Source organism: Coregonus clupeaformis, chromosome 1 (genome assembly GCF_020615455.1).
Source record: "Coregonus clupeaformis isolate EN_2021a chromosome 1, ASM2061545v1, whole genome shotgun sequence".
Classification (NCBI taxonomy): domain Eukaryota; kingdom Metazoa; phylum Chordata; class Actinopteri; order Salmoniformes; family Salmonidae; genus Coregonus; species Coregonus clupeaformis.
In genome coordinates this window covers 17,120,018-17,147,450 of record NC_059192.1, presented here as the reverse complement: position 1 = coordinate 17,147,450, position 27,433 = coordinate 17,120,018, and the positions used below count along the sequence as shown (strand labels likewise).

Below are 27,433 nucleotides of genomic sequence, written 5' to 3'. Positions count from 1 at the left end.
AGGGCCTGGTCCAGGGTGAGCAGTATGTCCTGCGCCGCCTAACTGTTGAAGTAGAAATCTTCATCCTAATCAAGGTTAGTGATCACTGTTCTGATGTCCAGAAGCTCTTTTCGGCCATAGGAAACGATTGTGAAAACATTATGTAAAAAAAATAGTTACGATCAGCGCAAAAAACCACAAATTAGTCCGTAAAACGGCCGCTATACATCCCAGCGCCATTCTCATGACATCGTGTTGATTTAATGACAAGAGCAACTGGTCATGAGGTCATGAAAGAGAAACAAGTGTCTACAGATTAATCAACACGCTACATTGTCAAATCAAGAAACCCATGTCACATGTCATGACTCTTCTCTTCTGACAGATAAATTAACAACACTCTCTCCTTCCAACCTTTCTCTCCACTCTCTCCTCTCTGCAGTGTATCTCTACCAGAGGAACCTCCCAGTGCCCCTCCCCAGAACGTGATTGCCAGCGGCCGCACCAACCAGTCCATCATGATCCAGTGGCAGACCCCACCAGAGAGCCACCAGAACGGGGTCCTCAGAGGCTACAGCGTCCGGTGAGAACACACCCCCATGGGATAACAGGATGGGTTGGCTGCTATAACCCTCCCTGGTTCTCTGAATGAAGGGCGAGAGTTGTTATGCTATATGATAGCACATGAGCTATTATGTTATGTTCAAAATGAAGTTAAACCACTAGCTGTGGTTCAATGTGAAAGATAGAGGAATTTTAGGAGTTGGCCTACTCTTGTAGCTCTGGCAGTTTATCAATAGGGATACACTCAGTTTATAGTAGGTTTGTAGCTGGTTGTGTCATGCTGTAGACCCAAATAAATTGGCAGACATTCTGTAGCTATTCCAATTACTCTGTCGTCATCGTCATCTGCTCACTCTGTGGAGTTCTGTAGACTAGTACTCTGTCTCCCCCTACTGTAGATGAATGTACTACAGTCCCTGGACTGAACACGCTCTGGCACTGTGTCTCAGGGACCATGATACAAAACGCAAGAGTTGAATGTCTTGTTCTCCAACTAAGAATCAGTTTGTGCTCAATTTCTTCACCCTGGATGGCCTTGTAGCTACAATCGTCTCAGACTAGACTGTACTGTCTCTTCTCAGGTATCGTCTAACTGGTCTGGATTACCAGAATAAAAACATCTCCAAACCAGACCAGACTAACCTCTCCTCTCTCCCCTCCCTCCTTCCCTCCCTTCTCTCCTCCCCCTCTCTTTCCTCTCAGGTATCGTCTAACAGGTCTTCCGGTGGACTACCAGAGTAAGAACATCTCCAAACCAGACGTGACCAACATTCTCCTGGAGGACCTGATCATCTGGACCAACTATGAGATCGAGGTGGCAGCCTACAATGGGGCGGGGCTAGGAACCTTCAGCCACAAGGTCACTGAGTGGACGCTGCAGGGAGGTGAGTGATCCAGGATACTCGCTGCTCATTGGCCCTTATGCTTGTCAGTCAGATGTGAGCTGGAATAGTCTCTGCTCATTGGCCCTTATGCTTGTCAGTCAGAAGTGAGCTGGAATAGTCTCTGCTCATTGGCCCTTATGCTTGTCAGTCAGATTTGAGCTGGAATAGTCTCTGCTCATTGCTCCTTACAGTCAGATAAATACTTAGATGAAATTGGAATGAAATTGAATGGAAAGGATTTTACCTGTGGAGAAGTTACCTTTAAATACCTATGTCATGAGTTGACACATAAATTAACTTGTCAAGCATCCATGCCCATGTTGAGGATTTAAGAATGATGTTCAATAGGGATAGTTTCTTGATACAGTTCATGTAGAAGGCAGTAGAGTCAGCACTGGAGCAACAACCTTGAGTTAACATCCGTGCCAAATGGTATTGAAGTCTTGCTGAATAAATGTAATCCTTGCTGAATACAGGTAAGCATTCCTATTGAATCCTCTGTAAGGTCTGAATACTACATTACCTTACACTACCTTGGCAGTTGATTTCATGTTTGAGCCCACAGATGGAAAATGAAAGCTGTAAAGCCACAGGGTTGTAATAAGCTGAGAAGAAAAAGAAGAGAGTGAAGAAGTCAATATGGCCGCCCCTGAATCAGAATCTATACCTGGGACATAGACACATTGCAGTCAAGGCTGTCCAATCTGAAAGATGTTTAGTTTGGTTGTATCCTGTTCTCTCTGTCCGTTCCTCTCACCTCTTTCTCTCTCTGATTCTCTCTTCTCCTCTTATCTTCCTCAGTGCCGACTATAGCCCCTAGTGACGTTCAGGTGGAGGCCATCAACTCCACGACCATCCGTATCACCTGGGCAGCCCCCAACCCTCAGTTCATCAACGGGATCAACCAGGGATACAAGGTGAGGGACATGATATACACCAGTCATCCTGTCACTAAGGGCAGTACCCTCTAATGGGTGATAGACACCAGTCATCCTGTCACTAAGGGCAGTACCCTCTAATGGGTGATAGACACCAGTCATCCTGTCACTAAGGGCAGTACCATCTAATGGTTGATAGAACTATGGCTGCAAGGTTAGAGACACCAGTCAGCCCTGTCATTAGGGGCAGTCTCAGAGACACCAGTCACTCTGTCATTAGGGGCAGTCTCAGAGACACCAGTCACCCTGTCATTAGGGGCAGTCTCAGAGACACCAGTCACCCTGTCATTAGGGGCAGTCTCAGAGACACCATTCACACTGTCATTAGGGGCAGTCTCAGAGACACCAGTCACCCTGTCATTTTACATTTACATTTTAGTCATTTAGCAGACGCTCTTATCCAGAGCGACTTACAGGAGCAATTAGGGTTAAGTGCCTTGCTCAAGGGCACATTTACGTCATTTAGCAGACGCTCTTATCCAGAGCGACTCACCAATTGGTGCGTTCACCCTATAGCCAGTGGGATGACCACTTTACAATTTTGGGGGGGGGTAGAAGGATTACTTTATCCTATCCCAGGTATTCCTTAAAGAGGTGGGGTTTCAAATGTCTCCGGAAGGTGGTGAGCGACTCCGCTGTGTTGGGGGGCAGTCTCAGAGACTGCCCCCACCCCATTAGGGGCAGTCTCAGAGACACCATTCACCCTGTCATTAGGGGCAATCTCAGAGACACCAGTCACCCTGTCATTAGGGGCAGTCTCAGAGACACCATTCACACTGTCATTAGGGGCAGTCTCAGAGACACCATTCACCCTGTCATTAGGGGCAGTCTCAGAGACACCATTAACCCTGTCATTAGGGGCAGTCTCAGAGACACCATTCACCCTGTCATTAGGGGCAGTCTCAGAGACACCATTCACCCTGTCATTAGGGGCAGTCTCAGAGACACCATTCACCCTGTCATTAGGGGCAGTACCATCGATTGACTGGGTGATAGGCTGGTACGCCTCATACTGTGTCACAAGGGGAAAGAGAACAACCCAAGGGGAGGCAGATATGCCACTACTAACCATTGTGAAAGATGGCTTCTGATTTGTCATTTGTTTCTTTGACCTTCATCTTCGGAGCGTTTGACTAGCTATCGGTCTTGTGGGTAACTAGATCTGGAAGTCGTTTGTTCAATCTCTCCAGCTCACACTGTCAAGGAAGCTGGTTTAAGTTAACTTAGAATGTCATCTGTCATTTAAATATGTACTTTATAGGATTAGAATGAGATGTATGGAGAGTGAATGTTTAGAATCAGCTGTGCTATAACTTGATTGTATAGTCTGTGTGATGTGACGACACTGTATTTCTCTCAGAAGAGTTCATGAGAATGACTCTGGCCCCACTTAGCAGGACATCTTAGCAGTCACTATTAAACTCTCTCTGACTGCAGGGGCTGTCCCGAGAGAGGGGTTACTGGGAGAGTGAGTGAGAGAGTGAGAGAGTGAGAGAGTGAGAGAGTGAGAGAGTGAGTGAGTGAATAGCAGGAGAGGGAGGGAGGGAGATAAAAGGGAGAGAGAGAGACACGGGAGCAGAGGGGACATCCACATTCAGCTCACACACACACCCCACCGCATGCCAACTCCACACTCTTTCCCAGAGACAAACTCTACTCACAGCCTGGGAACCAAGATAGAAATAGACCCAACAGATTTGCCAATGGTAGTAATCATCTAAACACCTAATTGGCCACTCTCTCATTCTGTGATGTGTGTGTAATCCCTCTACATTAGACCTGCTATACACCATAGCTAAAAGCTCTCTCTCTCTCTCTCTCTCTCTCTCTCTCTCTCTCTCTCTCTCTCTCTCTCTCGCTCGAGACTCATTCCAGCCCTGCCTTCCAGTGCTTTCTCGCTGGCAGAACACGTTTACAGTGGCGCTAACCATTCATATGACAGTTATGATGCCAAATGACACCCCAGAGTAGGCCACAAGCACATGAGAGGGAGGAGAGTTGGTTTAAACAAAATATGTGAACATGATTACACTTGGAGAGTAACAGTTCTATTTCTGGGGGAAATTGTGGGCAAACATTTTTTTAAATTTGGTATCTGGTGCTCTTTCGTTCCCATCCAAAATGTCAGAAAATTGCAATTTAAAACCAGTCAGTCCTATTAGATGTTCTACCATTTAGTTCTTGTTTCTCATTTGATCTCACGTACTTCCTTCTCTGTTCCCATTTCCCATTCTGCTAGCTGTTGGCATGGGAGCCAGGTCAGGAAGAGGAGGTCACCATGGTTACAGTGAGACCTAACTACCAGGACAGCGTGCATGTGGGCTATGTGACAGGGCTGAAGAAGTTCACAGAGTACTACAGCTCTGTGTTGTGTTTCACTACGCCTGGAGACGGCCCCCGCAGCCCCGCTAACGGCGTGAGGACACATGAAGACAGTGAGTTCGACATGCACACACACACTGTTCAGTGGACATGGCCAATCATACTGAAACATGCCCACTGGGTCAAATGCATTATTCAGCCTAGTTCTACAGATGTCCTAATGAATATGTAGGGTTACATTTGGGTTTTTGCACACATTCACGTATAATTGGGACACATTTTCTCAAGAGATAACGGGTTGGCCATACTGTACTAGGCTTTTACTTGTAATTACGCAATTTTCCAAGTAAAAGCCTAATTTTGGCAATTTTAGTAGCTGTAATGACATTCAACGGGCAATGTAAAAGCCTAATGTTGTCCAGATTTCTTCATAAACTGATTTATAAAATTACACCTAATAAACATAGTTTGTTATTTAATATATTAAAAGACATCTACAGAATGTAATTATGAATGCCATTTACATCCATGGGATCCATTGTGTTATCATTCTCGTCAACCACTGTGTTCTCCTCTCTAGCTCCTGGGGCTGTAGGTCACCTGAGCTTCACAGAGATCCTGGACACGTCTCTCAAAGTGAGCTGGAGAGAACCTGGAGAGAAGAATGGAGTCCTCACAGGTACGCCACGCAAAATACATTAGAGCTGAACTTGACACAAATAATATTGGATTGATTGATGAATTTGATTGATTTTCTGTTCCAGGGTACCGTATCTCGTGGGAGGAGTTTAACCGCACCAACACACGGGTGACCCACTACCTCCCCAACGTGACCCTGGAGTACCGCGTTACGGGGCTGACCGCCCTCACCACCTACACCATCGAGGTGGCCGGCATGACCTCCAAGGGCCAGGGACAACTGTCTTCCTCCACCATCTCTTCTGGAGTACCTCCAGGTCAGTACTGACCCATGGCTCAGTCCCTGGTGTGTACCTCCAGGTCAGTACCGACACATGGCTCAGTCCCTGGTGTGTACCTCCAGGTCAGTACTGACACATGGCTCAGTCCCTGGTGTGTACCTCCAGGTCAGTACTGACACATGGCTCAGTCCCTGGTGTGTACCTCCAGGTCAGTACTGACACATGTCTCAGTCCCTGGTGTGTACCTCCAGGTCAGTACTGACACATGGCTCAAAAGTAAGAGCCCATCGAGACCATTTAGGATTATTCCAGTTTACAATGTCCTAATAAAACACGGTATAGTGTATTATAGAAATACAACACCTCCAGTCAATTATTATTGCACCGGTGGCTCCCCCAGACACTATACAGTATGTCTTTCAGAGCTGTCAAATAAAAAGACACATTCTATCGAGGGTTACAGTTAGTACAGTATATAGCTATGGTTATTGTTACAGAATGGTGATTACTTCAACTCTTTTACTGTATAAGATACAGTCTATGGCTATAGCTTTACGCCTCCATCCTAGAGATCTCGCTATGTGTGCTTTTGTCTGGATAACCAGTCATGTTAATTATTTAAAGTAGCCTAACTGTCCATTGAAAATCTCACCTTTAAAAGTTAATATTCTGTTAATGCATACCCAAATAATGTTGTTGACTTGTCCTATACTCGTATATGTGACCAAAGCATGAATTGGAGAAAAAACACTTAAAAAAACCCCACCTCAAACTTGTATCTCAAACAGACCGTTTAAAAAAATGCTTGCTATTTCCTCATAGAGGATGATGTCATCCTCCTGAAGAGGATGAGCTGGCCAATCAGCGGTCTACTCACATTAATATTTTGTATGACCGGTATATGCCCACACCATTCTGTTGTTGGTGTACACCCAAACCATTCCAACACAGAAAAGCTGTTTTTTAAATACTTAATTACAATTTCTTGAAGGAAAGCTATTTCACTCATATTGTAATTAATTATAGGTCATATTTCATAGAAATCTGGAAAACACTGGACAGTTACTTTAAAGATGCTCTACGCAGAAATCGTTCAGCCATTTCTTTGTTGCTAAAATTCTAATAGTTTGCCTAATTTGAGTTTATGTGACAAAGCAAGCAAGTATAGTGTAGAGAATCATTTTACCATCTAAACTGCTGTGAAATATATTTTCCATAACCAAAAATATTGTATTTTCAGCTGTTTGAAGCTGGTGTACAAAACCGAAAGTAAAAGACGCAAAAACGAAACTTTAAAACAGGAAGCATAGAAATTGCGCACATGGAACAGATCTACCACTTCTTAAACTTGCTTTCAATGAGAATTACATATTTATAACCTACATTTCTATGTGATTTTTCTCAGGTCGCCCAAAAAGTTACATATTGCAGCTTTAAAGGTGATGATTTTACTATTGCACATAGTCTATGTGCCAATAGACCCACTCCATCAACTTGAAGAGTTGGCCCCTTTCACTATATAGTACCCTTATGAGACATTCTCCCCTCAGCAGCCTCCACTGAGTGCCCTAGGGCAGGGGTTCCCAAAAAAAATTCACTCAGGCCCTCCTTCCAGCATTGAGGAACATCCCGTTGGCGGAGACAACATTTTACAGGTTTAAAGCCTATTTCCTGCAATTCTACACATTTTGTCATGGGGTGCAGAGAACATTTTGTAGTTTTAAAGCTAATTTTCTTGCAATTGTATACATATTTCCATGTCTAATGTGTATTCATTTGATATCTGAGTGACTCAAACATTACAACAAAATCTATAGGCAAGAAAACCTAGCAAAAAAATGTAAGCTGATATGGGCTAGTTGATCTGGACATTTCTTACAAGTTATAAATAGCTCTCTAAAGTATGAAATGACTGACCAGACAAGATGAAAACTGATGATGCACTATCCAATTTCGAAATTGCACGTTGTGTATTCTACTATTACAACTTTCGAGTCCCTTTTTTAAAAAAAATTCTTTAAAAAAGGGGGAACCTGTTTTATCTTATCTCAGAACTTCGAGTTGACTGAAGTGAAACTCTCATGAGAGCGAGATACTGTTACACAAAAGCGTTGGCTCATCTCCAGTATCCATTTTAGACCACAAGGGTGCACTGTCACACAGTAATAGACTTCCCTGTAGGCAACTTCAACCCTAAGCCATGGGGGGTGGGGCCTTACTGCTATTAGCCCATACAAACACATGAAATAACAGATTGTCCCCCAAAAAATCTAAAGGAAGTTTGTTCTGAAGTGAGAGATATAAAAAATATCAGGAAACATTTGTATTTTTTTTGTACATGTATTTAACCCCTTATTTTTGGCACTAAACAGTCTCCATACATTGCCTTCGGAAAGTATTCAGACCTCTTGACTTTTTCCACATTTTGTTATGTTACAGCCTTATTCTAAAATTGATTAAATTGTTAGTTTTTTCTCATCAATTACATTTACATTTACGTCATTTAGCAGACGCTCTTATCCAGAGCGACTTACAAATAGGTGCATTCACCTTATAGCCAGTGGGATAACCACTTTACTTTTTTTTGGGGGGGTAGAAGGATTACTTTATCCTATCCCAGGTATTCCTTAAAGAGGTGGGGTTTCAAATGTCTCCGGAAGGTGGTGAGTTACTCCGCTGTCCTGGCGTCGTGAGGGAGCTTGTTCCACCATTGTGTGCGGAGGAGCGGGGTGACGTGAGAGAACTTGGGAAGGTTGAACACCAGACGGGCTGCGGCATTCTGGATGAGTTGTAGGGGTTTAATGGCACAGGTAGGGAGCCCAGCCAACAGCGAGTTGCAGTAATCCAGACGGGAGATGACAAGTGCCTGGATTAGGACCTGTGCCGCTTCCTGTGTAAGGCAGGGTCGTACTCTCCGAATGTTGTAGAGCATGAACCTACAGGATCGGGTCACCGCCTTGATGTTAGCGGAGAACGACAGGGTGTTGTCCAGGGTCACGCCAAGGCTCTTCGCACTCTGGGAGGAGGACACAACGGAGTTGTCAACCGTGATGGTGAGATCATGGAACAGGCAGTCCTTCCCCGGGAGGAAGAGCAGCTCCGTCTTGCCAAGGTTTGAAGGTTTCAATCTACACACAATACCCCATAATGACAAAGGAAAAACAAGTTTAGAAATTATTGCTAATTTATCGTTTAAAAAACCTTGAAATATCAAATTTACATAAGTATTCAGACCTTTTACTCAGTACTTTGCTGAATTACCTTTGTCAGCAATTTCAGCATTGAGTCTTCTTGGGCATGACGCTACAAGCTTGGCACACCTGTATTTGGGGAGTTTCGCCCGTTTTCTCTGCAGATCCTCTCAAGCTCTGTCAGGTTGGATGGGGAGCGTTGCTGCACAGCTATTTTCAGGTCTCTCCAGAGATGTCCGATCGGGTTCAAGTCTGGGCTCTGGCTGGGCCACTCAAGGACATTCTGAGACTTTTCCCGAAGCCACTCCTGCGTTGTCTTGTCTGTGTTCTTAGGGTTGTTGTCCTGTTGGAAGGTGAACCTTCGCCCCAGTCTGAGGTCCTGAGTGCTCTGGAGCAGGTTTTCATCAAGGATCTCTCTGTACATTGCTCCGTTCATCTTTGCCTCGATCCTGACTAGTCTCCCAGTCTCTGCCGCTGAAAAACATCCCTAAAGCATGATGCTGTCACAACCATGCTTCACCTTAGGGATGGTGCAAGGTTTCCTCCAGACTTGACGCTTGGCATTCAGGCCAAAGAGTTCAATCTTGGTTTCATCAGATCAGAGCATCTTGTTTCTCATGGTCTGAGAGTCTTTAGGTGCCTTTTGGCAAACCCCAAGTGGGCTGTCATGTGCCTTTTACTGAGGAGTGGCTTCAGTCTGGCCACTCTACCATAAAGGCCTGATTGGTAGAATGCTGCAGAGATGGTTGTCCTTCTGGAAGGTTCTCCCATCTCCACAGATAAACTCTAGAGCTCTGTCAGAGTGGCCATCGGGTTCTTGGTCACCTCCCTGACCAAGGCCCCTCTCCCCCGACTGCTCAGTTTGGCCGGGCGGCCAGCTCTAGGAAGAGTCTTTGTGGTTCCAAACTTCTTCCATTTAAGAATGATGGAGGCCACTGTGTTCTTGGGGACCTTCAATGCTGCAGACATTTTTTGGTACCCTTCCCCAGATCTGTGCCTCTACACAATTCTGTCTCGGAGCTCTACGGACAATTCCTTTGACCTCATGGCTTGGTGTTTGCTCTGACCTTATATAGACAGGTGTGTGCCTTTCCAAATCATGTCCAATCAATTGACTTTAACACAGGTGGACTCCAATCAAGTTGTAGAAACATCTCAAGGATGATCAGGATGCACCTTAGCTCAATTTCGAGACTCATATCAACGGGTCTGAATACTTATGTAAATAAGGTATTTCTGTTTTTGGGTTTTAATACATATGCAAAAATTCTAAAAAACTGGTTTTGCTTTCTCATTATGGGGTATTGTGTGTAGATTGATGAGGATTTATTTTTATTTAATCCTTTTAGAATAAGGCTGTAACGTAACAAAATGTGGAAAAGGTCAAGGGGTCTAAATACTTTCTGAAGTCACTGTATATACTGTACTTCCATTAATTTTTTCCATTAGTACCGGGGGACCTTCAGATCAGTCTTTTGAGTTCTGTGGGCATCCTAGAGCAAAACAACCGACATGTACATGTTCGTGTGTGACGAGGTGTGAAAGGAGGAGTCAGGCGCAGGAGGTAAAATACCGAAGTCCAGAGTTTAATCTTTATGCCCCAAGCGTCAAACGAAACTGTAAAAGGGAAAACATCCACCTTGGCAATAACACAGTGAAATGTAGCTCAACCGAGCTACACGCTCTCACAACAAAACAATCACTCACAAAGACAAGGGGAACAGAGGGAACACTTATACACATACTAATTAGGGGAATTAGCACCAGGTGTGTGTGATTGACAAGACATGACAAGTGGAGTGATGAGAATGGGATCGGCAGTAGCTACTACTCCAGTGACGACGAACACCGAAGCCTGCCCGAACCAGGAGGGGGGGCAGCCTCGGCGGAAGTCGTGACATCGTGAGAGTCACATATTAGTGTGTAGCCCAAACTGTTTGGACCCTACAGACAGAAATTGCCAGATCGGCTGTACCGACTTCAGACGAGTCCCAAGAAGCTTGTGGGGGTCGTAGAGCAAAACGGAGAACACCATTATGTTCGTGGGATTCTCATCTTCCCATAATAGTTTGTAGGCCAAACCGTTCGGACGCTACAGACGATTCTGTGAGAAGACCGATTTTCGGGATGTGTCATGGTCTGACAAACACCGCTCTACCTCTGTCACCTTTCACCGCAGATGCGGAAGTGCGATGTGAATTGAGAATCATCCAATGCAAAAAAAAACCAGCTATCTCTAGTTTAAACTGACACATTTTTATGGGGATTTCTTCAATATGCTAATTCATTTTCCACTGGGGTTTGGACATCAACCTTAGGGTTAACAGGACTCCTGAGCACTGATATTAGAACTGAGATCCAAGCCTAAATAATGCTGTTACTTTTCATTCAGAAAGACTTATTGGAGAACTACCTTAAATCTTTAACATTTGAATATAGTAGAAGCATAGTTCTGAAAACATGACTTCCTAAATCAGTAAGGATTTAAAAGATAAAGAATATAATGTAGAAAACCTCAAGTCAAATACAGCATTGCATTAGGCATAGAGACCACTGAATTAGGTTTTCTGCCAACTCATTACTTCAACTCTTTACTGTATTAAAGGCCCTGTCTGGCCCTTGATACCTTCTCTGTTCCGCCCCATTCTCCTTGTATTATTCCCTCCTTTCAAAATGTCAATAACGGTATGTTTTAAAACTCTCTCTCTCTGTGTAGAGCTGCCTGGTCCTCCCACCAACATGGCAATCTCCAACATCGGCCCTCGATCCATCACCCTCCAGTTCAAACCCGGCTACAATGGAAAGACCTCCATCTCTCGCTGGCAGGTAGAAGCCCAGGTAAGGTCTTCTCCCACAGGGAGAGTCTCTGACTCTCCCCTGATCTGTGACCAACATTGACTATGACACCTTTTCCCTATATACTGCACTACACTCATGTTGTTGTTGTGTGTAGGTCAGTGTGATAGGAGACAATGAGGATTGGGTGACTGTTCACCAGCTGCTTAACGAGCCTGATGCCCGCTCCCTGGAGGTGCCAGGACTAAACCCCTACACCTTCTACAGGTAGTGTACCTCTAACCTCTAACCCCTACACCTTCTACAGATAGTGTACCTCTAACCTCTAACCCCTACACCTTCTATAGGTAGTGTACTTAACCTCTTATCCCTACACCTTCTACAGATAGTGTACCTCTAACCTCTAACCCCTACACCTTCTACAGATAGTGTACCTCTAACCTCTAACCCCTACACCTTCTATAGGTAGTGTACCTCTAACCCCTACACCTTCTACAGGTAGTGTACCTCTAACCCCTACACCTTCTATAGGTAGTGTACTTAACCTCTTATCCCTACACCTTCTACAGATAGTGTAGTCCCCTGTAGCTCAGTTGGTAGAGCATGGTGCTTGCAACGCCAGGGTTGTGGGTTCGTTTCCCACGGTGGGCCAGTATGAAAATGTATGCACTCACTAACTGTAAGTCGCTCTGGATAAGAGTGTCTGCTAAATGACTAAAATGTAAAAAATATATATATATATAAATAGTGTACCTCTAACCCCTACACCTTCTACAGGTAGTGTACTTAACCTCTAACCCCTACACATTCTATAGGTAGTGTACTTAACCTCTAACCCCTACACCTTCTATAGGTAGTGTACCTCTAACCCCTACACCTTCTATAGGTAGTGTACTTAACCTCTAAGTACTACACCTTCTACAGGTAGTGTACCTCTAACCCCTACACCTTCTACAGGTAGTGTACCTCTAACCCCTACACCTTCTACAGGTAGTGTACCTCTAACCCCTACACCTTCTATAGGTAGTGTACCTCTAACCCCTACACCTTCTATAGGTAGTGTACCTCTAACCCCTACACCTTCTACAGGTAGTGTACCTCTAACCCCTACACCTTCTACAGGTAGTGTACCTCTAACCCCTACACCTTCTACAGGTAGTGTACCTCTAACCCCTACACCTTCTATAGGTAGTGTACCTCTAACCCCTACACCTTCTATAGGTAGTGTACCTCTAACCCCTACACCTTCTATAGGTAGTGTACTTAACCTCTAACCCCTACACCTTCTACAGGTAGTGTACCTCTAACCCCTACACCTTCTATAGGTAGTGTACTTAACCTCTAACCCCTACACCTTCTACAGGTAGTGTACCTCTAACCCCTACACCTTCTACAGGTAGTGTACCTCTAACCCCTACACCTTCTATAGGTAGTGTACCTCTAACCCCTACACCTTCTACAGGTAGTGTACCTCTAACCCCTACACCTTCTATAGGTAGTGTACTTAACCTCTAAGTACTACACCTTCTACAGGTAGTGTACCTCTAACCCCTACACCTTCTACAGGTAGTGTACCTCTAACCCCTACACCTTCTATAGGTAGTGTACCTCTAACCCCTACACCTTCTACAGGTAGTGTACCTCTAACCCCTACACCTTCTACAGGTAGTGTACCTCTAACCCCTACACCTTCTATAGGTAGTGTACTTAACCTCTAACCCCTACACCTTCTACAGGTAGTGTACCTCTAACCCCTACACCTTCTACAGGTAGTGTACCTCTAACCCCTACACCTTCTATAGGTAGTGTACTTAACCTCTAACCCCTACACCTTCTATAGGTAGTGTACTTAACCTCTAAGTACTACACCTTCTATAGGTAGTGTACCTCTAACCCCTACACCTTCTACAGGTAGTGTACCTCTAACCCCTACACCTTCTATAGGTAGTGTACTTAACCTCTAACCCCTACACCTTCTACAGGTAGTGTACCTCTAACCCCTACACCTTCTACAGGTAGTGTACCTCTAACCCCTACACCTTCTATAGGTAGTGTACTTAACCTCTAACCCCTACACCTTCTATAGGTAGTGTACCTCTAACCCCTACACCTTCTACAGGTAGTGTACCTCTAACCCCTACACCTTCTATAGGTAGTGTACTTAACCTCTAAGTACTACACCTTCTACAGGTAGTGTACCTCTAACCCCTACACCTTCTACAGGTAGTGTACCTCTAACCCCTACACCTTCTATAGGTAGTGTACCTCTAACCCCTACACCTTCTACAGGTAGTGTACCTCTAACCCCCTACACCTTCTACAGGTAGTGTACCTCTAACCCCTACACCTTCTACAGGTAGTGTACCTCTAACCCCTACACCTTCTACAGGTAGTGTACCTCTAACCCCTACACCTTCTACAGGTAGTGTACCTCTAACCCCTACACCTTCTATAGGTAGTGTACTTAACCTCTAACCCCTACACCTTCTACAGACTCCTGGGCCCCCTTAACTCAAAACAATACAGCTTTATGAACTTTGTTAGTCTAGTCTAGTTTAGATGTAATGAATAGAGCCCTGAGTTTTTCCTCCTGACACCTTTACCTGGCCACGAAAAACTCTGGGCCCTCTGGACCTCTCCTGTGATAACTTTGCTCTTGTTACCTCCCTCCATCTATGTAGGTTCCGTATGCGTCAGGTGAACATTGTGGGGACTAGTGCTCCCAGTCTACCCTCCAGGAAGATCCAGACCTTGCAGGCCCCTCCAGATATGTCCCCCGCCAATGTCACCCTGCGCACGGCCAGCGAGACCAGTCTGTGGCTCCGATGGGTGGTACGTGAAGTCTCAACAGACTGACATTATGATGTGATGCTCTGGGTTTATCATCAAGCAATGAAGAATGGCTGTTTGATTTATACTGACGATTGTGGACTTATCTCTCGCTTCTTTCTTTCATTTCTGTCTCTCTCTTCCTCACCCCCTCTCTCTTCTTCACCATCTCTCTCCCTCTCTCACCCTCTCCCTCCTCTCTACTTCTCTCCCTCCCTCACCACCTCTCTCTCTCTCCCACACCCCCTCTTGCTCTCTCTCCCCCTTGGTCTCTCTCGCTCTCTCTCTCTTCCTCTCTCTCCACCTCCACCTCTTCCTCCCCGTCCCAGCCCCTACCAGAGTGGGAGTACAATGGGGATCCAGAGGTGGTGGGCTACCGGGTCCAGTACTTCCGTACAGGCTTCCAGGGCAGGGCGCTGACCCATGTGATCGCTGACCGGCAGGAGAGGGAGTTCACCATCGAGGACCTGGGGGAGTGGACAGAGTACGAGGTCAGGGTTCAGGCTCTAAACGGCATCGGGGCCGGGCCCTGGAGCCAGCCTGTCAGAGGAAGGACCAGGGAGTCTGGTGAGATCATACATCACACTGTCCCTATTCCCTATACAGTATAGTGCATATTTTTGACCAGGGCCCATAGGGAATAGGGTGGAATTTGGGATGCAGGCTCTTTGTATACAGTAGATCCTGTTTTATCTGGTTAATATACTGTTCACATCTCAACAGTTGGTGGAGTCTCACACACAGCACTGATGTTCAGTCTTTCATTTGGGGTCTCTTTGATCAATCAATCAATCAATCAAATATATTTATTAAGCCCTTTTTACATCAGCAGATTTCACAAAGTGCTATACAGAAACCCAGCCTAAAACCTCAAACAGTAAGCAATGCAGATGTAGAAGATTTGTCAGAGGACAAACCATCCACAGAGACGAACTGAAATCTTTCTGACAGATAAGATCTAAACCAGGCAAGAACTTGTCCGTGTAGACCAATTAGGGTTTCTAATCTCTCCAAAATAATGTGGTGATCGATGGTGTCAAAAGCAGCAATAAGGTCTAGGAGCATGAGGACAGATGCAGAGCCTTGGTCTGACGCCATTAAAAGGTAATTTACCACCTCCACGAGTGCAGTGTCAGTGCTATGATGGGGTCTAAAACCAGACTGAAGCATTTTGTATACATTATTTGTCTTCAGGAAGGCAGTGAGTTGCTGCGCAAAATCTTTTTCAAAAGATTTTGAGAGGAATGGGAGATTCGATATAGGCCAATTTTTGTTTTTTACATTTACCTGGTCAAGGTTTGGCTTTTTCAAGAGAGGCTTTATTACTGCCACTTTTAGTGAGTTTGGTACACATCCAGTGGATAGGGAGCCATTTTTTATGTTCAACATAGGAGGGCCAAGCACAGGAAGTAGCTCTTTCAGTAGTTTAGTTGGAATAGGGTCCAGTATACAGCTTGACGGTTTAGAGGCCATTACTATTTTCATGAATGTAGTATCAAGAGATACAGGATTAAAAACGTAAGTGTCTCCATTGATCCTAGGTCCTGGCAGTTCTGTGCAGATTCAGGAAAACTGAGCTTTGGAGAAATACGCAGATTCAAAGAGGAGTCCGTAATTTGCTTTCTAACGATCATTTCATCAAGGAAGTTCATGAATTTATCACTGCTGAAGTGAAAGGCATCCTCTCTTGGGGAACGCTGCTTTTTAATTAGCTTTGCGACAGTATCAAATAAAAATTTGGGATTCTCCTCAATTAGGTTGGAAAAATAGGATGATCGAGCAGCAGTGAGGGCTCTTCGATATTGCTCTGTACTTTCTTTCCAAGCTAGACGGAAGACTTCCAGTTTGGTGGTGCGCCATTTCCGTTCCAATTTTCTGGAAGCTTGCTTCAGGGCTCGGGTATTTTCTGTATACCATCGAGCAAATTTCTTGTGACAAATGTTTTTTGTTTTTAGGGGTGCGATTGCATCTAGCGTATTACACAAGGTTAAATTTAGATCCTCAGTTAGGTGGTTAACCAATTTTTGTACTCTGACGTCCTTGGGTAGGTGGATGGAGTCTGGAAGGGCATCTAGGAATCTAGGCATCTAGGTTATCTGAGAATTTATAGCACAGCTTTTGATTATCCTTGGTTGGGGTCTGAGCAGATTATTTGTTGTGATTGCAAATGTAATAAGATGGTGGTCCGATAGTCCAGGATTATGAGGAAAAACATTTAGATCCACAATATTTATTCAATGGGACAAAACTAGATCCAGGGTATGACTGTGGCAATGAGTAGGTCCGGAGACATGTTGGACAAAACCCATTGAGTCGATAATGACTCCGAAAGCCTTTTGGAGAGGTTCTGTGGACTTTCCCATGTGTCACCAACAATTTGAATATTATCTGCCATGACTACAAGGTCGGATAGGAATTCAGGGAACTCAGTGAGGAATGCAGGAGGCCTGTAAACAGTAGCTATAAAAAGTGATTGATTAGGCTGCATAGATTTCATGACTAGAAGCTCAAAAGATGAAAACGCAGTCTTTTCTTTTTTTGTAAATTGAAATTTGCTGTCATAAATGTTAGCAACACCTCCGCCTTTGCGGGATGCGTGGGGGATATGGTCACTAATGTAATCAAGAGGAGAGGCCTCATTTAACACAGTCAATTCCTCAGACTTGAGCCATGTTTCAGTCACGCCAATCACATCAAGATTATGATCAGTGATGAGTTCACTTGGAAGTGAGGGATCTAACATTAAGTGACCCTATTTTGAGATGTGAGATATCACAATCTATTTCAATAATGACAGGAATGGAGGAGTTCTTTATTGCAGTGAGATTGCTAAAGCGAACACCGCCATGTTTTGTTTTGCTCAACCTAGATTGAGGCACAGACACGGTCTCAATGGGGATAGCTGAGCTGACTACACTGACTGTGCTAGTGGCAGACTCCACTAAGCTGGCAGTCTAGCTAACAGCCTGCTGCCTGGCCTGCACCCTGTCTCATTGCGGAGCTAGAGGAGTTAGAGCCCTGTCTATGTTCATAGATAAGATGAGAGCACCCCTCCAGCTAGGACGGAGTAATTACGATTGAGTTGTGAGACTTTGCTGTAGAGCTCATTACTCCCCCTAACTGGGAGGGGGCCAGAGACAATGACTCAATGCCGACACATCTTTCTAGCTGATTTACACGCTGAAGCTATGTTGCGCTTGTTGAACACTGACGGTTTCATCCTAACATCGTTGGTGCCGACGTGGATAACAATATCCCTATTCTCTCTACACTCGCCAGTTTGAACCTTAGCCAGCACCATCTTCAGATTAGCCTTTACGTCGGTAGCCCTGTTCCCTGGTAAACAGTGTATGATCGCTAGATGATTGTTTTTAAGTCTAATATCGCGGGTAATGGAGTCGCCAATGACTAGGGTTTTCAATTTGTCAGAGCTAATGGTGGGAGGCTTCGGCGGCTCAGACCCGATAACGGATGGAGGAGAGACCTGAGAAGGCTCGGCCTCTGACTCCGACTCGTTGCTTAATGGGGAGAACCGGTTGAACGTTTCTGTCGGCTGAATGAGCGACACCGGTTGAGCATGCCGACAGCATTTATTTCCAGAAGCCTTGAGAAAATTGTCAGGCTGCGGGGACTGTGCAGGGGGATTTATACTACTATCTGTACTTACTGGTGGCACAGACGCTGTTTCATCCTTTCCTACACTTACTTTGCCCTTGCCTAACGATTGCACCTGAAGCTGGGCTTGCAGCACGGCTATCCTCACCATAAGGCGATAGTTCTCCTGTATATTATGAGTACAGCGACTGCAATTGGATGGCATAGTGTTAATGTTACTACTTCGCTTTTTCGGCTGGTGGAGGTCCTGTAGAACCATGTCCAGATAAAGCGTCCAGGGTGAAAAAGTTGAATGAAAAAACTAAGACATTGGTAAATGTATGAAAAGTAAAAACCAAAAACTTTGGCAGATAGCCAAGTAGCCACAAACAGCACAACAGCACGGAGAGAAGTCCGGAAGTTGAGGGCGGAGCAATGAGGGCATGCCGGTATGTGGTCCACTGTAGCTCAACTGGTAGAGCACGGCGCTTGTAACGCCAAGGTAGTGGGTTCGATCCCCGGGACCACCCATACACAAAAATGTATGCACGCATGACTGTAAGTCGCTTTGGATAAAAGCGTCTGCTAAATGGCATATTATTATTATTACCTGTATGTTACAAACTTACATCGAACTTGCCAGGCAGTATATTAACTTCATTAATTTTAGGACTTAAAAGGCATGGCCTATGGCTACAGAACCAGTATTCTGATCTACAGTACCAGTATTCTGATCTACAGTACCAGTATTCTGATCTACAGAACCAGTATTCTGATCTACAATACCCGTATTCTGATCTACAGTACCAGGTTTTCAGTCACACACACAGGTTGTATTCACCAATGTGTGGGTTTGGCCCAGGCTTCCTCCATATTATCTCTTTATCTATCCACATGAATGGTATGGGGGCCAGTGTGGTTTTATTCTTCCTGCTTCATAGAGCCATATGAAACAGACACCAACCTGTCTGCCTGTCTTCTGCTCCTCCACAGTCTCTCTCTCTCTCTCTCTCTCTCTCTCTCTCTCTCTCTCTCTCTCTCTCTCTCTCTCTCTCTCTCTCTCTCTCTCTCTCTCTCTCTCTCTCTCTCTCTCTCAAAAACAAACTAAAGTGAGGCATGAGTTGTTCCTTCATTATGCTATTTCTCGCTGTCTCTGGATGTTCTTGTAGAAGAGGAAAAGAGTTAGGATGTTTCTTGCAATCTCTTTCTCGGTCTCACTCCTTCTCACCTCTCTCTTACACATCTCTCTCTCTCTCTCTCTCTCTCTCTCTCTCTCTCTCTCTCTCTCTCTAAAACAAACTAAAGTGAGGCATGAGTTGTTCCTTCATTATGCTTTGTCTCGCTGTCTCTGGATGTTCTTGTAGAAGAGGAAAAGAGTTAGGATGTTTCTTGCAATCTCTTTCTCGGTCTCACTCCTTCTCACCTCTCTCTTACACACCTCTCTCTCTCTCTCTCTCTCTCTCTCTCTCTCTCTCTCTCTCTCTCTCTCTCTGTCTCTGTCTCTGTCTCTGTCTCTGTCTCTGTCTCTGTCTCTGTCTCTGTCTCTGTCTCTGTCTCTGTCTCTGTCTGTCTGTCTGTCTGTCTGTCTGTACGTACAGTCACTGTGGTTACCAGACTGTAGGGGAGGAAATTGGGAACACATGGGCTAGAATGTGGAATTCCTCTGTGTTTTTTCCTTTTTCCCACTCACTCCAGCAACATCTTCAGAATCAGTGTATTATGTCCAAGGACGAGTGCCAGGAAGGAGTAATAGCCTAGCTGGCCCTGTTTCTCTGGCGCTACAGTCACACCTGGGTTAGACAATAGGCCTCAGTGGCTATGTGTCTATAACATACACAAAGGCCCATGAACATTATGGAACGCATGGCAATAACTGGATTTCCGCATTTCGGTCTTAAAAGTTGATCTTTCTTTTATAATTGTTATATTCCCTCCAGTCCCCTCCTATGGCCCCACCAACGTGTCAGCCTTTGCCACAACCTCCAGCAGTATCCTGGTGCGCTGGTTTGAAGTACCAGAACCAGACCGGAATGGACTTATCCTGGGCTACAAGGTGTGTGAGGCGCTCAGTTATCACCCTCGACTCCAAAAACGATACAATACTGTACAACAAAATAATTCCATTACTCACTCTCTCACGCTCTCACTCTCTCACTCTCTCTCTCTAATTCAATTCTCTAATCCTCCTTCCGCTCTTCCTTCTCTCTTCCCTCTCTTCTCCCCTCTTCTCTCTTCCCATCTTCCCTCTCTTCTCCCCTCTTCTCTCTTCCCATCTTCCCTCTCTTCTCCCCTCTTCTCTCTTCCCATCTTCCCTCTCTTCTCCCTTCTTCTCTCTTCCATCTTCCCTCTCTTCTCCCCTCTGCTCTCTTCCCATCTTCCCTCTCTTCTCCCCTCTTCTCTCTTCCCATCTTCCCTCTCTTCTCCCCTCTTCTCTCTTCCCATCTTCCCTCTCTTCTCCCCTCTTCTCTCTTCCCTCTCTTCTACCCTCTCCCCTCTCTTCTCCCATCTTCCCTCTTCTCATCTTCCCTCTCTTCTCCCATCTTCCCTCTCTTCCCATCTTCCCTCTCTTCTCCCCTCTTCTCATCTTCCCTCTCTTCTCCCCTCTTCCTATCTTCTCTATCTTTTTCCCCTCTTCACATCTTCCCTCTCTTCCCATCTTCCCTCTCTTCTCTGTCTTCTCATTTTCCCTCTCTTCTCATCTTCCCTCTCTTCTCATTTTCCCTCTCATCTCTCTCTTCCCATATTCCCTCTCTTCTCTCTCTTCCCATCTTCCCTCTCTTCTCATCTTCCCTTTCTTCTCTGTCTTCTCATCTTCCCATATTCCCTCTCTTCTCTCTCTTCCCATCTTCCCTTTCTTCTCATCTTCCCTTTCTTCTCTATCTTCTCATCTTCCCACTCTTCTCCTATATTATTTATCTTCCCATCTTCCCTCTCTTCTCTGTCTTCTCATCTCCCTCTCTTCTCCCCCTTCCTATCTTCTCTCTCGTCCCATCTTCCCGCTCTTCCCATCTTCCCTCTCTTCTCTCTCTTCCTATCTTCCCTCTCTTCTCTGTCTTCTCATCTTCCCTCTCTTCTCTCCTCTTCCCATCTTCCCTCTCTTCCCCCTCTTCCCATCTTCCCTCTCTTCTCTCCTCTTCCCATCTTCCCTCTCTTCTCTCTCGTCCCATCTTTCCCCTATTCCTATCTTCCCTACTTTCTCTCTCTTCCCACCTTCCCTCTCTTCTCTGTCTTCTCATCTTCCCTCTCTTTTCCCCTCTTCCCATCTTTCCTCTCTTCTCTCTTCCCATCTTCCCTCTCTTCTCATCTTCCCTCAATTCTCTCCTCTTCCCATCTTCCCTCTCCTCTCTCACGTCCCCTCGTCTCTATTCCCATCTTCCCTCACTTCTCCCCTCTTCCCATCTTCCCTCTCTTCTAATCTTCCCTCTATTCTCTATCTTCCCATCGTCCCTCTCTTCTCTGTCTTCTCATCTTCCCTCTCTTCTCCCCTCTTCTCATCTTCCCTCTCTTCTCATTTTCCTTCTCTTCTCGCTCTTCCCATCTTCCCTCTCTTCTCTCTCTTCCCATCTTCCCTCTCTTCTCTCTCTTCCCATCTTCCCTCTCTTCTCAATCTTCTCATTTTCCCTCTCTTCTCTCTCTTCCCATCTTCTCTCTCTTCCCATATTCCCTCTCTTCTCTCTCTTCCCATTTTCCCTCTCTTCTCCTCTCTTCTCATTTTCCCTTTCTTCTCCTCTCTTCCCATCTTCCCTCTCTTCTCAATCTTCTCATTTTCCCTCTCTTCTCATTTTTCCTCTCTTCTCTCTCTTCCCATCTTCCCTCTCTTCTCTGTCTTATCATCTTCCCACTCTTCTCTCCTCTTCCCATCTTCCCTCTCCTCTCTCTCGTCCCCTCTTCCCATCTTCCCTCTCTTCTCCCCTCTTCCCATCTTCCCTCTCTTCTCATCTTCCCTCTATTCTCTATCTTCCCATCGTCCCTCTCTTCTCTGTCTTCTCATCTTCCCTCTCTTCTCCCCTCTTCTCATCTTCCCTCTCTTCTCATCTTCCTTCTCTTCTCGCTCTTCCCATCTTCCCTCTCTTCTCTCTCTTCCCATCTTCCCTCTCTTCTCAATCTTCTCATTTTCCCTCTCTTCTCATTTTCCCTCACTTCTCTCTCTTCCCATCTTCCCTCTCTTCTCTCTCTTCTCATTTTCCCTCTCTTCTCCTCTCTTCCCATCTTCCCTCTCTTCTCTCTCTTCCCATCTTCCCTCTCTTCTCAATCTTCTCATTTACCCTCTCTTCTCATGTTTCCTCTCTTCTCTCTCTTCCCATCTTCCCTCTCTTCCCTCTCTTCCCATATTCCCTCTCTTCTCTCTCTTCCCATTTTCCCTCTCTTATCCTCTCTTCTCATCTTCCCTTTCTTCTCTGTTTTCTCATCTTCCCTCTCTTCTCCCCTCTTCCCATCTTCCCTCTCGTCCCATCTTCCCCCTCTTCCCATCTTCCCTCTCTTCTCTCCCTTCCCATCTTCCCTCTCTTCTCTGTCTTCTCATCTTCCCACTCTTCTCTGTCTTCTCATCTTCCCACTCTTCTCTCCTCTTCCCATCTTCCCTCTCCTCTCTCTCATCCCCTCTTCTCTCTTCCCATCTTCCCTCTCTTCTCCCCTCTTCCCATCGTCCCTCTCTTCTCTGTCTTCTCATCTTCCCTCTTCTCATCTTCCCTCTCTTCCTTCTCTTCTCACTCTTCCCATCTTCCCTCTCTTCTCTCCTCTTCCCAACTTCCCTCTCTTCTTTCTCTTCTCTCTCGTCCCATCTTCCCCCTCTTCCCATCTTCCCACTCTTCCCATCTTCCCACTCTTCTCCCCTCTTCTCTCTTCCCATCTTCCCTCTCTTCTCCCCTCTTCCCCTCTTCCCATCTTCCTTCTCTTCTCACTCTTCCCATCTTCCCTCTCTTCTCTCCTCTTCCCAACTTCCCTCTCTTCTTTCTCTTCTCTCTCGTCCCATCTTCCCCATCTTCCCACTCTTCCCATCTTCCCACTCTTCTCCCCTCTTCTCTCTTCCCATCTTCCCTCTCTTCTCCCCTCTTCCCCTCTTCCCATCTTCCCTCTCTTCTCCCCTCTTCCTATCTTCCCTCTCTTCTCTCCTCTTCCCATCTTCCCTCTCTTCTCAATCTTCTCATTTTCCCTCTCTTCTCATTTTTCCTCTCTTCTCTCTCTTCCCATCTTCCCTCTCTTCTCTCTCTTCTCATTTTCCCTCTCTTCTCCTCCCTTCCCATCTTCCCTCTCTTCTCTCTCTTCCCATCTTCCCTCTCTTCTCCCCTCTTCTCTCTTCCCATCTTCCCTCTCTTCTCCCCTCTTCTCTCTTCCCTCTCTTCTACCCTCTCCCCTCTCTTCTCCCATCTTCCCTCTTCTCATCTTCCCTCTCTTCTCCCATCTTCCCTCTCTTCCCATCTTCCCTCTCTTCTCCCCTCTTCTCATCTTCCCTCTCTTCTCCCCTCTTCCTATCTTCTCTATCTTTTTCCCCTCTTCACATCTTCCCTCTCTTCCCATCTTCCCTCTCTTCTCTGTCTTCTCATTTTCCCTCTCTTCTCATCTTCCCTCTCTTCTCATTTTCCCTCTCATCTCTCTCTTCCCATATTCCCTCTCTTCTCTCTCTTCCCATCTTCCCTCTCTTCTCATCTTCCCTTTCTTCTCTGTCTTCTCATCTTCCCATATTCCCTCTCTTCTCTCTCTTCCCATCTTCCCTTTCTTCTCATCTTCCCTTTCTTCTCTATCTTCTCATCTTCCCACTCTTCTCCTATATTATTTCTCTTCCCATCTTCCCTCTCTTCTGTCTTCTCATCTCCCTCTCTTCTCCCCCTTCCTATCTTCTCTCTCGTCCCATCTTCCCGCTCTTCCCTCTCTTCTCTCTCTTCCTATCTTCCCTCTCTTCTCTGTCTTCTCATCTTCCCTCTCTTCTCTCCTCTTCCCATCTTCCCTCTCTTCCCCCTCTTCCCATCTTCCCTCTCTTCTCTCCTTCCCATCTTCCCTCTCTTCTCTCTTGTCCCATCTTTCCCCTATTCCTATCTTCCCTACTTTCTCTCTCTTCCCACCTTCCCTCTCTTCTCTATCTTCTCATCTTCCCTCTCTTTTCCCCTCTTCCCATCTTTCCTCTCTTCTCTCTTCCCATCTTCCCTCTCTTCTCATCTTCCCTCAATTCTCTCCTCTTCCCATCTTCCCTCTCCTCTCTCACGTCCCCTCGTCTCTATTCCCATCTTCCCTCACTTCTCCCCTCTTCCCATCTTCCCTCTCTTCTAATCTTCCCTCTATTCTCTATCTTCCCATCGTCCCTCTCTTCTCTGTCTTCTCATCTTCCCTCTCTTCTCCCCTCTTCTCATCTTCCCTCTCTTCTCATTTTCCTTCTCTTCTCGCTCTTCCCATCTTCCCTCTCTTCTCTCTCTTCCCATCTTCCCTCTCTTCTCAATCTTCTCATTTTCCCTCTCTTCTCATTTTTCCTCTCTTCTCTCTCTTCCCATCTTCTCTCTCTTCCCATATTCCCTCTCTTCTCTCTCTTCCCATTTTCCCTCTCTTCTCCTCTCTTCTCATTTTCCCTTTCTTCTCCTCTCTTCCCATCTTCCCTTTCTTCTCCTCTCTTCCCATCTTCCCTCTCTTCTCAATCTTCTCATTTTCCCTCTCTTCTCATTTTTCCTCTCTTCTCTCTCTTCCCATCTTCCCTCTCTTCTCTGTCTTATCATCTTCCCTCTCTTCTCCCCTCTTCCCATCTTCCCTCTCTTCTCATCTTCCCTCTATTCTCTATCTTCCCATCGTCCCTCTCTTCTCTGTCTTCTCATCTTCCCTCTCTTCTCCCCTCTTCTCATCTTCACTCTCTTCTCATCTTCCTTCTCTTCTCGCTCTTCCCATCTTCCCTCTCTTCTCTCTCTTCCCATCTTCCCTCTCTTCTCAATCTTCTCATTTTCCCTCTCTTCTCATTTTCCCTCACTTCTCTCTCTTCCCATCTTCTCTCTCTTCTCATTTTCCCTCTCTTCTCCTCTCTTCCCATCTTCCCTCTCTTCTCTCTCTTCCCATCTTCCCTCTCTTCTCAATCTTCTCATTTTCCCTCTCTTCTCATGTTTCCTCTCTTCTCTCTCTTCCCATCTTCCCTCTCTTCTCTCTCTTCCCATTTTCCCTCTCTTATCCTCTCTTCTCATCTTCCCTTTCTTCTCTGTTTTCTCATCTTCCCTCTCTTCTCCCCTCTTCCCATCTTCCCTCTCGTCCCATCTTCCCCCTCTTCCCATCTTCCCTCTCTTCTCTCCCTTCCCATCTTCCCTCTCTTCTCTGTCTTCTCATCTTCCCACTCTTCTGTCTTCTCATCTTCCCACTCTTCTCTCCTCTTCCCATCTTCCCTCTCCTCTCTCTCGTCCCCTCTTCTCTCTTCCCATCTTCCCTCTCTTCTCCCCTCTTCCCATCTTCCCTCTCTTCTCATTTTCCCTCTATTCTCTCTCTTCCCATCGTCCCTCTCTTCTCTGTCTTCTCATCTTCCCTCTCTTCTCCCCTCTTCTCATCTTCCCTCTCTTCCTTCTCTTCTCACTCTTCCCATCTTCCCTCTCTTCTCTCCTCTTCCCAACTTCCCTCTCTTCTTTCTCTTCTCTCTCGTCCCATCTTCCCCCTCTTCCCATCTTCCCACTCTTCCCATCTTCCCACTCTTCTCCCCTCTTCTCTCTTCCCATCTTCCCTCTCTTCTCCCCTCTTCCCCTCTTCCCATCTTCCTTCTCTTCTCACTCTTCCCATCTTCCCTCTCTTCTCTCCTCTTCCCAACTTCCCTCTCTTCTTTCTCTTCTCTCTCATCCCATCTTCCCCCTCTTCCCATCTTCCCACTCTTCCCATCTTCCCACTCTTCTCCCCTCTTCTCTCTTCCCATCTTCCCTCTCTTCTCCCCTCTTCCCCTCTTCCCATCTTCCCTCTCTTCTCCCCTCTTCCTATCTTCCCTCTCTTCTCTCCTCTTCCCATCTTCCCTCTCTTCTCAATCTTCTCATTTTCCCTCTCTTCTCATTTTTCCTCTCTTCTCTCTCTTCCCATCTTCCCTCTTCTCTCTCTTCTCATTTTCCCTCTCTTCTCCTCCCTTCCCATCTTCCCTCTCTTCTCTCTCTTCCCATCTTCCCTCTCTTCTCAATCTTCTCATTTTCCCTCTCTTCTCATTTTTCCTCTCTTCTCTCTCTTCCCATCTTCCCTCTCTTCTCTCTCTTCTCATTTTTCCTCTCTTCTCTCTCTTCCCATCTTCCCTCTCTTCTCTCTCTTCCCATATTCCCTCTCTTCTCTCTCTTCCCATATTCCCTCTCTTCTCTCTCTTCCCATTTTCCCTCTCTTCTCCCCTCTTCCCATCTTCCCTCTCGTCCCATCTTCCCCCTCTTCCCATCTTCCCTCTCTTCTCTCTCTTCCCATCTTCCCTCTCTTCTCTCTCTTCCCATCTTCCCTCTCTTCTCTGTCTTCTCATCTTCCCACTCTTCTCTGTCTTCTCATCTTCCCACTCTTCTCTCCTCTTCCCATCTTCCCTCTCCTCTCTCTCGTCCCCTCTTCTCTCTTCCCATCTTCCCTCTCTTCTCATTTTCCCTCTATTCTCTCTCTTCCCATCGTCCCTCTCTTCTCTGTCTTCTCATCTTCCCTCTCTTCTCCCCTCTTCTCATCTTCCCTCTCTTCCTTCTCTTCTCACTCTTCCCATCTTCCCCCTCTTCCCATCTTCCCACTCTTCCCATCTTCCCACTCTTCTCCCCTCTTCTCATCTTCCCTCTCTTCCTTCTCTTCTCACTCTTCCCATCTTCCCACTCTTCCCATCTTCCCACTCTTCTCTCTTCCCATCTTCCCTCTCTTCTCCCCTCTTCCCCTCTTCCCATCTTCCCTCTCTTCTCCCCTCTTCCTATCTTCCCTCTCTTCTCTTTCGTCCCATTTTCCCTCTCTTCCCATCTTCCCTCTCTTCTCCCCTCTCTTTTCTTCTATTCTCTCCTCTTTCAGGTGTTGTATAAGGAGAAGGACTCTGACTCCTCCCTCCAGTTGTGGACAGTGGAGGGGAACGCTAGCCACAGTGTCCAGCTGACTGGTCTGGGGAAATACGTCCTCTATGAAATCCAGGTCCTGGCCTTCACCCGCATCGGAGACGGCATGCCCAGCTTACCACTCATACTGGAGAGGACCCTGGACGACGGTGCACACTGGGATACCTAATATCTGCCTGTCTAAATGTATACTACCTGTAGGGCCCTTAGACAGCTAAATGTATACTACCTGTAGGGCCCTTAGACATCTAAATGTAAACTACCTGAAGGGCCCTTAGACATCTAAATGTATACTACCTGTAGGGCCCTTAGACATCTAAATGTAAACTACCTGTAGGGCCCTTAGACATCTAAATGTATACTACCTGTAGGGCCCTTTGACATCTAAATGTATACTACCTGTAGGGCTCTTAGACATCTAAA

General features: G+C 46.0%; 1 protein-coding gene across 1 annotated transcript in view; it reads left to right on the top strand.

Moving 5' to 3' along the window:
- The window catches only part of LOC121577743 (protein sidekick-2-like), a 242,162-nt gene that overhangs the window by 150,631 nt on the left and 64,098 nt on the right, over window positions 1-27,433 (top strand). Inside the window, exons 15-26 of the mRNA XM_045207986.1 lie at window positions 422-562; window positions 1,246-1,427; window positions 2,229-2,344; window positions 4,605-4,800; window positions 5,268-5,366; window positions 5,452-5,643; window positions 11,515-11,636; window positions 11,752-11,861; window positions 14,276-14,426; window positions 14,753-14,990; window positions 19,955-20,070; window positions 26,970-27,159. Of these exons, the coding sequence (XP_045063921.1) occupies window positions 422-562; window positions 1,246-1,427; window positions 2,229-2,344; window positions 4,605-4,800; window positions 5,268-5,366; window positions 5,452-5,643; window positions 11,515-11,636; window positions 11,752-11,861; window positions 14,276-14,426; window positions 14,753-14,990; window positions 19,955-20,070; window positions 26,970-27,159 (1,853 nt within the window). The remainder of the gene's footprint in view (window positions 1-421; window positions 563-1,245; window positions 1,428-2,228; window positions 2,345-4,604; window positions 4,801-5,267; window positions 5,367-5,451; window positions 5,644-11,514; window positions 11,637-11,751; window positions 11,862-14,275; window positions 14,427-14,752; window positions 14,991-19,954; window positions 20,071-26,969; window positions 27,160-27,433) is intronic.